This window comes from Egretta garzetta, unplaced genomic scaffold, assembly GCF_000687185.1.
Source record: "Egretta garzetta isolate BGI_Z169 unplaced genomic scaffold, ASM68718v1 scaffold25, whole genome shotgun sequence".
In the NCBI taxonomy this organism is placed as follows: domain Eukaryota; kingdom Metazoa; phylum Chordata; class Aves; order Pelecaniformes; family Ardeidae; genus Egretta; species Egretta garzetta.
The window spans coordinates 1,317,111-1,329,898 of NW_009259800.1; the positions used below are offsets into that span (position 1 = coordinate 1,317,111).

At 45.2% G+C, this 12,788-nt stretch overlaps 1 protein-coding gene across 1 annotated transcript in view; it reads left to right on the forward strand.

Annotated features, from left to right (window-relative positions):
- The window catches only part of NOC4L (nucleolar complex associated 4 homolog), an 11,949-nt gene extending 1,767 nt beyond the window's left edge, over positions 1-10,182 (forward strand). Inside the window, exons 3-15 of the mRNA XM_009639845.2 lie at positions 21-188; positions 465-572; positions 1,117-1,266; positions 1,853-1,952; positions 2,252-2,286; positions 2,390-2,440; positions 2,966-3,077; positions 3,713-3,773; positions 4,319-4,429; positions 5,754-5,917; positions 6,672-6,754; positions 7,680-7,793; positions 8,109-10,182. Of these exons, the coding sequence (XP_009638140.2) occupies positions 21-188; positions 465-572; positions 1,117-1,266; positions 1,853-1,952; positions 2,252-2,286; positions 2,390-2,440; positions 2,966-3,077; positions 3,713-3,773; positions 4,319-4,429; positions 5,754-5,917; positions 6,672-6,754; positions 7,680-7,793; positions 8,109-8,225 (1,374 nt within the window). The 3' untranslated portion in view covers positions 8,226-10,182. The remainder of the gene's footprint in view (positions 1-20; positions 189-464; positions 573-1,116; positions 1,267-1,852; positions 1,953-2,251; positions 2,287-2,389; positions 2,441-2,965; positions 3,078-3,712; positions 3,774-4,318; positions 4,430-5,753; positions 5,918-6,671; positions 6,755-7,679; positions 7,794-8,108) is intronic.
- Positions 10,183-12,788: the final 2,606 nt, after the last annotated feature.

Here is a 12,788-nt window from a genome sequence, read left to right on the forward strand (position 1 = left end):
ACCCTGGGCCTGGCTTGCAGGGCCCTGGGGCTCGTCCTGGCCGGCCTGGGATTCAAGACTTGACTGTGTTTCACCCTCCAGATGGCTACAGCGCTGAGGACAAATACAAGATATGGATGAGGCACCGCTACAATGACTGTCTGGATTCCCTGGCGGAGCTGATGGGACATAATGCCTTCCAGGTCAAGGTTAGCTCCTGAGCCTGCTGCTGAGACACGAATTCATGTGGGGGTCCCCTGCGATGCGGAAGCAATTATTGCTCTAATATTTCAATGTGGGGGTGCTGTTAAGGCATTGCTGGTGCTCTGGCTCACCCCTGCTCACCAGCCTGCCAGTAGCAGGCATGCGGCTTTTTCAGTGGAAAACATCTTCGTTCACTCTTCCATCCTTTAGAGGTTGCCTCCTTTGGGTCTGACCCCTGATGCCCATGCTGAGGTGGTTTTTTTTTCTGTTTTTTCTAAAAGGAATTGTCACTCTGCACCCTCATGAAGTTTGTTGAGTTGGAGGCACAATATCCATTGATCAAAGTAGAGTGGAAGGGGAGTTTAACTTTTCCTCGTGAACTTCTTAAGGTAAGTTGTGGAACTGAAAACTTGCTCCTGTCAGTTACCTGATGGCACACACAACCTCATGTGCTCACCTTCTCCACGGCTAAAATTTCAAGCCAGGAGGTTTTCAGCGCGAAGGGAGGGTGGTGGTCTAGAGGGAATGTGAGCTTCTGTCCCTGGTGAGGTGATGCCTGCAGGCATGGGAGCAGCTGCCTTGTACAGGTTCAAGCTGGGTTCCTGAGTATTTCTAAGGTACCAGTTCTGGGGTGGTTTTTTGGAGTCCCTGGTCTCACTTGCAGGGACTGGGAGATGAGAGGGAAGGTACTGCCCCTGGTTCAGCCACCGTGTCATTTCTAAATGACATTGTCTTTGACAGAAGGGGCCCATCTTGGAGGTCAGGAGGGCTTGTCAAAATGGCTTGTGAATGTTGCTTTGGGGCAAGCAGCACGCAGCCATGCTAGCTGCCTTGCAGAGAGACAAGAGGGTGCCCTCAGCCATCACAGCTTGCTGTCTGCTCCAGTACTGTAAGAGACTGACTTGTTGCTTTCCTTTACAAACCTTTTGTTAGGTCGTTGTTGATGGCTTACTTCCCTTACATGAGGATGCTTCACTCCTGATCTCTCGCTTTCAAGAATATATGGAGTATGATGACATTCGGTACTTTGTCATAAAGGCGGTCACTGAGAGTATTGGGCAAGTCATGCAGAAGACAAAAGAGGTAACAAGTTGTTACTGTTGAGGTGGGTCTGGATAAACTGCTCTGAAATGCGTATCTTGTGCCTGAAGCAGGGAGGGACGAGGGACTAATGGTACATGGAAAGACTTTGGAAGCAAGAGAAATTAATGTGCTCACTTGAAGGCATTTTTTTTTTCTTTTTTTTTTTCCCCTTGTTCACAACATATGCCAATTGTGCCAAGACTGTCTTCAGTCTGAAATCAGAAGCGGTTCAAGACACACATTCTGTTATTCTTGCAAAACCTGGACTGAGCTCTAGCTTCAGTATTACCCAAATCTCTGCAGTTTTGGTGGCACACACACAGAACTTTTCATTCTGTTCTCTCTCTGGTGCAGAAGAGTCGTCTCTTTTCTTCAACTGAATCCACCAGTTTTGTTAAACCAGAATTAGTTCAGAGGTAGGTTTTATGTTAGGCAAACAAGTAATACTCCAGGACAAGGAGCAATAGAGAATATATTTGTAGTTCAGCCATTCAGTGCTTGGAAAATAGGGCAACATTGAAGTCCAGCATCTTACCGTCTGTTGTGAAACTTGCTTCATGTTTGGTTGTATGTTTTTTTTTCTCAGAGGCCGCTGCCATTTTACCAGCAGAACGTATTTTCCCTCATTTCGCCCATTAACATGCCGAACAAAGAGTGTGACATGGTCAAATTCATGGTCAAGCAAGGTTAGTAAGCTCCACATGGTTAACTGCGTATGAAGGGGAAAATCAGGTTTAAGATTTCTTCTGTGTAAAGACTCTACTGTTGTTTGCTAATGAAAACCGTGCTCTGTGATCACAGTGATTCTAAACAGTATTCCAAAATCCACGTTCCTCAGTCTGCAGCGGGGTCTGTCATGGCCTTGTGTCAAGACAAACACTTCAACCCAGATTTGTAGGGTATCAAATGACCAAGTAAGAAAGGGTCACCTTAATGTTTTAAACATCCATTTCAAGTTCAACATCTGTTTTCTCTTTCGTCTTAGATAACTGGGAGGAATTGAAAGTGTCAAAGCTGCAGGTAATTGTTCATTTGGTGCTTCAGAGTTGAAATTTTATCTACTTAAAATAGAGCTTTAGCTACACCAGTGTATTTAGCTGACTTCTTGCAATTCTGTTTTAAGGCACACAAGCAGGCGTTTGAAAGAATGTGGCTTGTTTTTTTGAAGCACAAGGTGAGTGTTAACTTCTGCCACTGATCTGCGTTGCTTTCCAGTCGCTAATTGTTAGAGGTTGTGGCTGTATTTGCATGGAGCTCCTGGTAGGACCCCACTGTGCTTTCAGTGTCAGATGCGAACACCCCAGTCGCTGTTTCTGCTGGATCGTTCTGCCAAGAAACATGACCTCATGTATGGTCTGCTTTTTCTCTTTACTCTCAGCTTTTTTTTCCCACCTGAAACAAGTCTGCAGTGTAACAACCTCAGTTCACAAGTTGAAGGTTCCCAAGCCTTTTTGTTGGTGACTTTCACCTCTGAGCTGCGATGACACTTCTAGTTTGAGCACCTGCTTCTTTGAGTGAGCTTAATTGTTAGGTGTCAGTTGTAAACTCTCCCGTTTGGGAACTGTTGCTGCAAGCTGTTCTGTGTTTTCCTGGCACATTCCCTTTTGCTTGTGTGTTGTCTTTTTGAGCCATGGGTTGCTGTTGCTTTCTGAGTTCTCTGTGCAATGATTGTTTCACCGTATTGTTTTGTCCTTCACAGCTACCCACTGGCCTTTACAAAAAAGTTCTTGTCATTCTGCATGACTCCATCCTGCCTTACATGAATGAGCCCACTCTCATGATAGACTTCTTGACAGTGGCCTATGGCATAGGTGAGTGCAAACAGGCTTTTTGTCCTTCATGAGGTTCTGCAGCATGGTATGTATGGATTTGGAAGGGCTGCTGGATGCAACACCACGCCCTGGGTGGTTGAAATAAGTGTACTTTCGGCTGAGATGAAGCTAGGGAACTAGTGTGAACTCTTTTGTCCCTGAAAATGATATGTTTTTACCCGTGTTTGTCAGTGTTGTTGTCCTTGTATGTAAGGAAGATCATATTTAAGGCTTCGGGAAGCGTAGAATACTGGAGTGATTTCTTTTAAATACATTCAGCCAGCAATGCTGGTACCTGGCCTGCATCCGGACACAGGATGTGCAGATTCCTACAGAAATATCTTTTCTGAGGAGACCTTTACCTCCCCAGTGTGGCTTTCTTGGGGGATTAGAGCAGGATGTTTGTGTCAGTTCTTCAGAGCCTGTTTTTCTAAACTACAGCTTAATCTTTGTAAGTAACTTATGAGCCTCTGGATGGCTTTAGGTGAAGTTGTGTTACCTTACAGCCATTCTGCTGGCTCTAATGTCAGGTACTCTTCAGTTTGGTGTTCCTTGTGGGAAGGTATTGTTATAGAAACAAGTTGAAGCTGGAATTTATTTTCTTATTGTGTTGATACCTGCCTGCTTTCTTACAGGTGGAGCAATCAGTCTTCTAGCCTTAAACGGATTATTTATTCTGATTCATGAGCATAATCTGTAAGTGAAAAGAGCATCTTGTTTAAAGGAACATGGGGTTTTGCAATTACATCTTTATAGAAAGGAACAGAAACGGATTCTACACATCTTCAGGCTTTAAAATTCCCTCATGAGAAAGCCAAACTCTGCACAAGAGGCTCAGCTGTTTGGATGCTGAGCTCTTTTGATAGTCTGACCTTTTTTTCAGCTGAGCCTAAATATCCTCTTCTCCAGACTGTGGTTGCTCAGCACTTGAAAATCGATTTCCATTGATCTGATTAGCTAGTGAAGCTGTAGTCTTTGGTATGCCTTTTGCTGAATCCTGTACCATTTGCAGTCCATGGACATAGCTTCACATCCTGAAAATGGCTGGGCGCTGCAAGAGCCGTAAATTCACCTTACAGCTTGTTTTCAAGTGGTGGCTGTGGAGGGAAGCCTAAGAAAGCTAAATACAGCACAGCAGTGGTCTGGGGTGGTCTATAATGAAAGCACAGAAACATTTAGACACAGTGTAGTCCCATTGTACATCACTAATGGATGTTGTCTTTTTTTCTTTTTTTTAACAGGGAATATCCTGACTTTTACAAGAAGCTGTACAGTCTTTTAGACCCTTCTATATACCACGTGAAGTATCGAGCCCGCTTTTTCCATTTGGTTGATCTGTTTTTGTCTTCATCGTAAGTAGCATCTTTATTATGCATGTTCCCATATTTTCCTTCTGCTTTCCTGTTGGCCAGAGACTGTTCTTGAACAGTCCCCCACATGTCTGGATATAATGTATTCAGTGTGCCTACTGGATTAGATTAATTTTCACTGAGAACACTGAATCCAAGAGTGTTATTGTAGTGTTGTGTAATTTTTCATGTGCTATTTTTGAAGATTTGCTACACAGTCATCTAGTTTCAGAAAGTAAAAATGCAGTTAGTTATCTTGAGTTTGATCTGTAAGCGATTATGGATGTATTTCGATCTCTATTCCACTTTGGCTGAAAGTGATGATTTTTCTGTCTGTCTTTATGAATATGGAAAAGTAGCATTTGCAGGCTTTTTATAGATCATAAAGCTGTTCATAAATTGATGACCTTTTGCAGACATATAACATTGAAATATAAAGTGTTTGACAGCCTGTCTTGGTGCTGTCACTTCTTTGTACACAGGGAAGAAACTAGATAAGCAGCTGGCTATATAGTTGCCATCATATGTTATAAAATAAACCAAGAATAACGCTTTGCAGTTCAGCACTATGCACTTAATATCAACCCTCTTGTATTCATAGCGTACTTTGGAGAGAGTAACACGATCTGACAGACGGTGTCCTGTGGAGTGGCTTTGCTGAGCCTTGCAGGTGTAGCAAGCCCTAGGGGCGAAGGCTGAGCGGCTGAGAACTGTCATCTTTCATCCCGGCTCTTCTGACCTGAAGAAAGTGCCTAGATGAGCTGATTGCTATTAGAAATTTGCATTTTTACCATAAAAAAAAGGAACTGTCGTGCACATTTACATTACGGTGGCTTTATGTTCCCATTAACAGCTGCACTGCTTACTTTAGTCTTGGAAGTGCTATGTAAATTTAACACCATAGCCCGTGTATTAATTGAACCCACAAAATGACATTAGTAGAATATAATTAAGGTTGCCTGGCCAAGCACTCAGAAGTTTATAAAATGACTGAATAAAGACTGCCATGTGAACGACCATGTACAAGAACTGTGCTTGGCGACGGTGAGTGCCTGGAGTGGTGCCATGCATCTGGATTGAATCACAGAGTGATTTGAGATTATTCATGCATTGAATGGAAATGCCCCCAGATTTGTTCTGGAGAGTGCGCAAGACCCTGTATTACTGCTTGAAACCAGGATTCTTGTATCTTCTCGTTACTCCATAGCCCAAGAAATCTGAAGAGCCCCACTGATCTTTCACCTGACATGCTGTTTGGATTGGTGAGCCCGCTGGCTCACTTGCTAGGACTTCTACATGCTGTTTTTTTCTGTCTCCTTTCCAACAGTCACTTGCCAGCGTACCTGATGGCAGCATTTATAAAGCGCCTCTCCCGGCTGGCCCTCACTGCTCCTCCCGAGGCTCTACTCATGGTCATTCCCTTCATCTGTAATCTCTTCCGGAGGCACCCCGCATGCAAAGTGCTGGTACACAGACCTAATGGGCCAGAAGGTAAGAGGGGAGGTGGGCACGGGAGTTCTGTGTTATGCCTTTAGGTATCATAAAGAGCAGGATTCCTGTGGAGGAAGAAGGGAGATCCCAGCTTCAGTTCTGAGTTTTAGAAGGATCTCTCTGTCCCGTGAGTTTGTGGAAATCTCCTGCAAGTTCTCTGTGAAGACCCACCTGCATTCCTCCTCTCTGACTTTAGGCCTCATAGTTGACACCCCTGCCCCTGTGATTCCCTGGGAGAAGGCTGCTTTGAGCCTGGCACACTGACCCAAGTGACTTAGAAGTGCTAAGGGCTAGGGGGGCACCTGTACCAGACACGGAGCTTGTCTTGTTCGCCTCAAGAAATGAGAAGAAAATGAATGCAGAAACCAGAGACATCTTCAATTTCAGTCTGCAGTGGTTTTGTGTAGGTGGTCCCACTGGGGCCTCAGCAGTCTCCTGAGTTTTTACTTCATCTCTCTGTGATTTAACAGGTCAGTGTTGAACATCAGTAGGGACCGTTCAAAGTTGCCTGAGATGCCCTTGCATTGGACTATCCCAGTTCTTTGTGCCCTACTTCCTGTGCTCCTTAAAAGTAATATGGTTCTGTAATGCTGCAAACAGTGGCCGTTGGGTCCTGCTGGGATGTGTCAGCTTGTCCCTGAATGTCTTGGGAAGGAGCAGCTCTGGCTGCAGCACTGCTCTGGATCTCTGTGTTCCCTTTGCAGTTATGTACAGCATGCAGAAGGTATTAGCTCTGTATCCTTTGTTTCTTTAGATATGTCGGAAGATCCATATATTATGGAGGAGGAGGAGCCATCTAAAAGCAGGGCTTTGGAGAGCTCTCTCTGGGAGATTCGGGTACGTCAGCTAAAAAGGAACATCTGCGTCTGGTATGGGCTTCTTCCACTCTTGCCGCTTCCTTGATGTATGTTGGCAGTCCCACTTACAAGAACCTGCTGACATACGTCTTGCAAATGAGATGAGTTTCTGGCTGATCGTTTATTTTGCATCCTTTTCTCCCCTAGCATAAGAAGCAAAGGATTCCACATGCTGCAGAAATTGTACATGCTAATTAGTAGGTGACTTGTGAGCACACATCTGACTGTGCAGCTGAAAAGTGTGCAGTTAACAGCTGAAACAGACTAAATGGCTGCAAATGTATGAGGCTTTTTATTTGCTTTGGAGGGGAGAGAGGAACTTGCTGAGCACTGATGGAAATTAATTGGGTACAGATAGGTCATCCTGTAGAAATGGGTTTAAAAATGCTAGAGAAGATTGTAATGTTCACCTTTCACCTGGATCGTTTGTAGGATGGTGTATAAAGGTTGAAATTGGTTAAATTACTCCTTAAGGTTCTAAAACCTTAATGCCAGGGTTATCACTTTCCATTTAAATGCTACAAGGGTTTTGTGTAAGGGGCTGAAGCAGCAAGAAGAATGTTGTGCAGGAGCAGGAAGCCCCCAGAGAGCAGGAGCTCGGGTGCAACATCAGGGCTATGGGGGGTAGCAGAATTGTGTTATGAGTTGTAGGCATGGCCTGTGGAGGAGTCTGCCTGTCTTGAGCTGGATGTTGACCAGGTGAGAGGGGCCTTTGATGTGTTTGAAAGATGGCTGAAATCAGGAGTTCCTGAAGCTCTGTAGTAGCACAGTACAGGAAACTTGCCTCTGCCAGAATTTGATGTTCACTGGAGATCTGACCAAGAAAGGGGCAGATGTGGGAATCCAGATGGATGAGTGTTACCCTGTGCTTATTAGTCCATCTCCTATTTGTCTTGCTTTTGCAGTCTCTACAAAACCATTACCACCCAGATGTGGCCAAGGCAGCTGCTGTCCTGAACCAGTCACTGTCTGAAATGGAGGATGACATATCAGGGCTCCTGGAGCTCTCGGCTTATGAGGTAGTGTTGCTGTGCCTTTGTGAATGATTGGAACCGGAGGAAGGGAGACTGGTTCCTGGGTGCAGCAGCCATGTCCTGTTCATCAACCTTGCTGCTGGGGAGGGAGTTGGGCTGACTTTTGGTTACCCAGAGCCAGGGAAAATGGGCAAATGTCTGTTAAATAACGGAGCATGAGGCAGCAGTGGTGACAGGGATGGCTTTTATGTAACAGGCTTACTACTGGATCTTTTAACAGGTTAGAGTGAGCAGTGATATCAGCCAGGGTGAAGAGCTTGTACTGAGCTTTGCCAGTATTTTCTATTTTTGTCTTTGTAGCTTTTTGATAAAGAAGTAAAGAAGGCGGCTGTTGATGTGCCCCTGGAGTTTGAGCAAGTACGAGGTTTGTTTGGGAAGAAAAATGATATTTTTGCAGAGCACTTCACTTTAGATTGATGTGGTCTCGTGTAAACACATCTGCACAACTGACTGATCTTAGGGACATGCACAAAGCTCATGTTTGTACTTGGCAGTTCTGCCTTTGAGCTGTCTCCACCTGATGAGAGCTGGGCTGCTTGAGAAGGGTGCAGCCTTCTTCAGTGACCGTTGCCGCTATCCGTGGATGGACGTCCCTTTATTGCTCCTTGTTTCTCATGTTTGCATGTTGCCACCTGATATTTTGGAGGGATTTTCCATCAGAGCAAATTTTTCTGGACTTGTTCACTGCTGGGATTCCAGCCCTTTTCTCCAAAGCTGCTGGTGCTGGCTGTGATCAGTGACTGCATCGACAAGCCATCTCGCTGCCATTTGATGGGACTGAGGGGAAGTGCGGTCTCTCACAACTGCTTTTATTTTTCAGATGTGTTATTTTCATACTAGAGCTGATAACCTGTTTGTAGTGGTACATGGCTGTAAACACCTGAGGATATCCTAATTATATTTTTTATATACACTTTTGAACTCGTGTCTTCAGCCTCTATGTACTCGTCTTAACACTCATGTTTGAGGCACTGAAAGCTCAGGTTTGTCAAAAACAACTCCTAGATGAGGCTGTTATTCCATCTATGAAGCGTTGCTGATGTTCCTTCCTGTACATCCATCTCATACCGTAAGGTTGCTTAATTCAAAATGCTCATGAGCTTTGGCAATGTGCATAATCCTGGTGACTGCTGTAGCTAGGGAGGCCAACTGATGTGCAGTGGGAGGTGTGTCTAATCCTTGATTTTTGTTTCAGAATGATAAGCAGCTTAATGTAGCTTTGCTTGCAGCCCGCAAGCATTGTTGGAGCTCTGGCCAGTGTGTATCCAGGTGCTAATCAAGTTTTAACCAGTCCACTGATATCAGCTGCTTTTGTTAATTTTTTTTTTTTATTCATATCATTCCAAAAGTCTTGCAGAAATTCTGTTAAGTTCCCCCTCCCCCAAGGTTTTAGGTTGGAGATCAACTCCTTCTTAAGAACACAGATAAATTCACTCAGGATTTTTTTTTCGTAATAATTTTCAACAACTTATTGTTTCATTAGACTTTAACTCTGTTTACATATTTTGAAGTCATATTTTGTGGAGGAGAAAAATACAGTCAAGAAAGGAGGCCACGAAATCTCATTTCTGGCAGATGAATCTGTTTAAGCCAAGGAAAACTGCATCTGTCTTGGAGAGACAAAGTGCTATGTTTTCTTTATCCCGTTTTCTTCATGCTTTCCAAACAGCGGACATGGCCTCACAGCATAGAGCTCTACCTCTCTTTTTTTTTTTTTTGTTGGGGGTTCTTTTTGTTTTGTTTTGTTTTTTTTCCCCTGATGCTTTTGAATTCAGGTGGGGTGTTTCTCAGGATGCAATTTTTTTTTCTTTTAACAAAACCAAGTCTCTCTCTGTTGTTCTCTGGTGAAAAAGCAATCCTGTCTCCTCCCTGGCCAGCCTGCTTTTCTTTTTTCTTTGACTTCTGGTGCCTGAGGTGGCAAGGCAGAATGGCTGAGATGGCAACGTACAGCTTGAGAGACCTCAGCTCAGGTTCACCCAAGCCTTGTATTTCAGCTCTAAGATGTATTTCCCTGTATCATATGTACATTGTATGTGTGTGTTTGGTAAACACATTGAAGTGCTCTGACGCTATAGCAATGAGGACCACATAGCTGCCTTTGAAAGAAGTGTGTAAGTGTATCATCTTGCAGATTAAATGAATGAAAATAGCAAATACTGGAATGAACAGATGGATATATATATATATATATTGAATACCTTTCTCTGCATCTTTTTGTTTTACTCAGGTTGGCCCAGTTATATCTGTCTGAAATTACGGGCAATGTCATTCATATCTTGTAATATTGACACTCTGGGAGCGTTAGGATTCTTTCTTTAATGCACAACGATTAAACCATTTGGGCGTGGGGCAAGTCCAGGTCTCGTGGTGTTGAAAATGAGGGATTTTGGTTGGGTTCTTGTATCTGGACAGAGAGTAAGCCAAGCCTTTCTGTCAGCAGGGCGCCTGAAGGGCTGCTTAAGCCTCTGTCCTCCTGGGGCCTCCTGGCACCAAAGGAGGAACAGCCCAAGCGTGGGCAGGTAGAGCTGGGGGCGAGCAGTGGGAAGCAGCAGCTTCTGCCTTCGATAGGGGCTACACTTGGAAAAGGGATGCTACTGGAAGTGGGGGGGTTTGCTTTTTCCTGGGAGGAAGAGTGCAAAGGCACCAGCATCTTCAGTGTCTCACCAGCTGTGGATCCTAAGTACTGTACTGCAATTAACGGCGACTTGATCAGAGCAAGATGCAATTTATTTTCCCCGGTGCATTCCCGGTGCCCCATGTGCTGACGGCTGCAGCTCCTGCTGACGTTGAAACCGAGGCTGAGGCTGACCCAGTGTTTTCAGATCTCTCGGCATTTCAGTGCTGAGCTGGAAATGCTGTTAGCACTTTACCTAAAGTATGTGCAGCTGACCCGGTGTGACTGAGTTATTTTGTGGCAGGCTCAGGCACAGCCCCACTGTGCTTGGTGCAGGTGAGGCAACCTGCAGACAGCTCAGAGGAGCTTACAGCTTAAAGCCTGGGTGCACTTTGGACAAGCCTTGAAGGTCTTCCAGAGACTTCATCCCCCATCTCTGATGCTGCACTTGCCTAAGCAGCGTTCTTAAGCCAGCTCTTAGGTGGAGATAGCTTTAAGCCCCTGCCTGTCCTTGGAAAAACATTCCACCTGGTCTTTCATCAAGCTTTTATCTTTAAACTTTCACCCCCCCTTCCCTCAGTAGGAGGCATCAGGAAAAAAAATCAGCAGTTATAAATATTAAAAGTTTCATCTGCACTGAGTGAACAACCCTTATCAGGCTGCACACCCGCTGCTGCTACTGCTCTACAGGTCTCCACAGACCACAGATTATAGATGCTTTAATCATAGGGTGTATTAACTGGAAGGCCAGATTGAAGTACCAGGCAGAGAGCGCGTAAGTCACTCCTGTTATTATTTGATTTTTATCAGGTGTGGGGAGGAGGGAGGGGGCTGTTCTGGGGTTTTTTGTTCTTCTTGTTGGGTTACTTCAGCAAGCAAAAAAGATAGTTTTATGAAAACATTGGCATAGTCCCCTGCCCTCCCTACCCATCACTGCCTCACTCCCCCACCAGAGGACAGGGATAAGGTCTCCCTGTGTGGCAGTGGACTGCCTTTGGTTTATTTTCCTGAGCGTTCATTCACTTAAAGGCCATTCAAAGTCATCCTCACCTGAAGGTAAAAAATAGAGCCGCTCATCAAGAGCTCGATGAGACTTGTCTTGCAAGGCGCAGGGCCAGGTGACCATGGTGTTTGTGTTAATCAGCTTAGAATTTTAAGATATTCACTGGGGGATAGAGGGACGTGTACATTTACATCTGTAAATAGATGGAGAAGTGCAAATGCCAGCCAGAGACCTGGGGCAGGCTTGCCCGAAGCAGAGGGATCTCTGCTCTGGGGCAGAGTCAGTGCCTGTCCTCTTCCAGCACGGCAGGGCGTAAGTATGCTTGGCTGCAGGCTGGCAGCGGTCCTCCAAGAAATTAGGCTTTTTTGCGTAAAATAACTCACTTTTCACACCGTATGTTCAGGTATCTCAAGTGGGTATTGGGAGCTGCCTAGCCAGCATCCCCTGCCTGTCGTCTTACCCGCCAGGGAGCCCCCCTCTGCTCCTCTGAATTGCACGTAAGCTCCTCTCGGCCACCAGGAGCTGGGCACGAGTGAGTTGATAAATCCAAAACTCCAAAGGGACCAGATCCACAAGCTCCCAAGTGCTTAAACAAACAGGTAAGAAATGCCTAGCCCCGCTGACCGGCTGCTGTTAGCATTAAGGTGGTTTCCCAGCCCTGAGACAGTGAAAGCTGCCGTGCAGCCATAACCCCTGTGTTTTCCGCTACCTAGTTTTGAAAAACAAATGAGCTCTGTGGTAATTTACAGCCCTGCTCAGGCAGCGAGGGCTGCAGGATCTCAGTTCGACTGACACCAGCCCTCTCCAGCACTATCATAATCAATATTCATTAACTGAAGTCTGTTGGACTTGGAGATTTACTGCTGTTAATAAACCAGGAGTCTATCTTAGTGTAGTGTATGAAGGAAATTTTAGGTCTGTTAATATAAAGAATTGCTTTTCTGCAGTTTCTTAGCCCTGTCCCTGGGCCACGCTTGCATCTCTAAAAAGAGAGAACTGGAGCATGTGGGTAGAGCTAAAAGAGAGAAAAGCAGAGGGAAGTGTCTCTTCGGAGCTGGTGGAAGGCTCCTGCAGCTGGGTTAGTGTATGGCCATGTCCTGGTTTCGGCTGGGATAGAGTTAATTTTCTTCACAGTAGCTAGCATAGTGCTGTGTTTTGGATTTAGTACCAGAATAATGTTGATAACACACTGATGTTTTCAGCTGTTGCCAAGTAGTGCTCAGACTACTCAAGGACTTTTTGAGCTTCTCCTGCTCGCCCAGGTGCATAACAAGCTTGGAGGGAGCACAGCTAGCACAGCTAACCCAAACTGACCAAAGGGCTATTCCATACCATATAACGTCATGCTCGGGGGGGGTTAGTT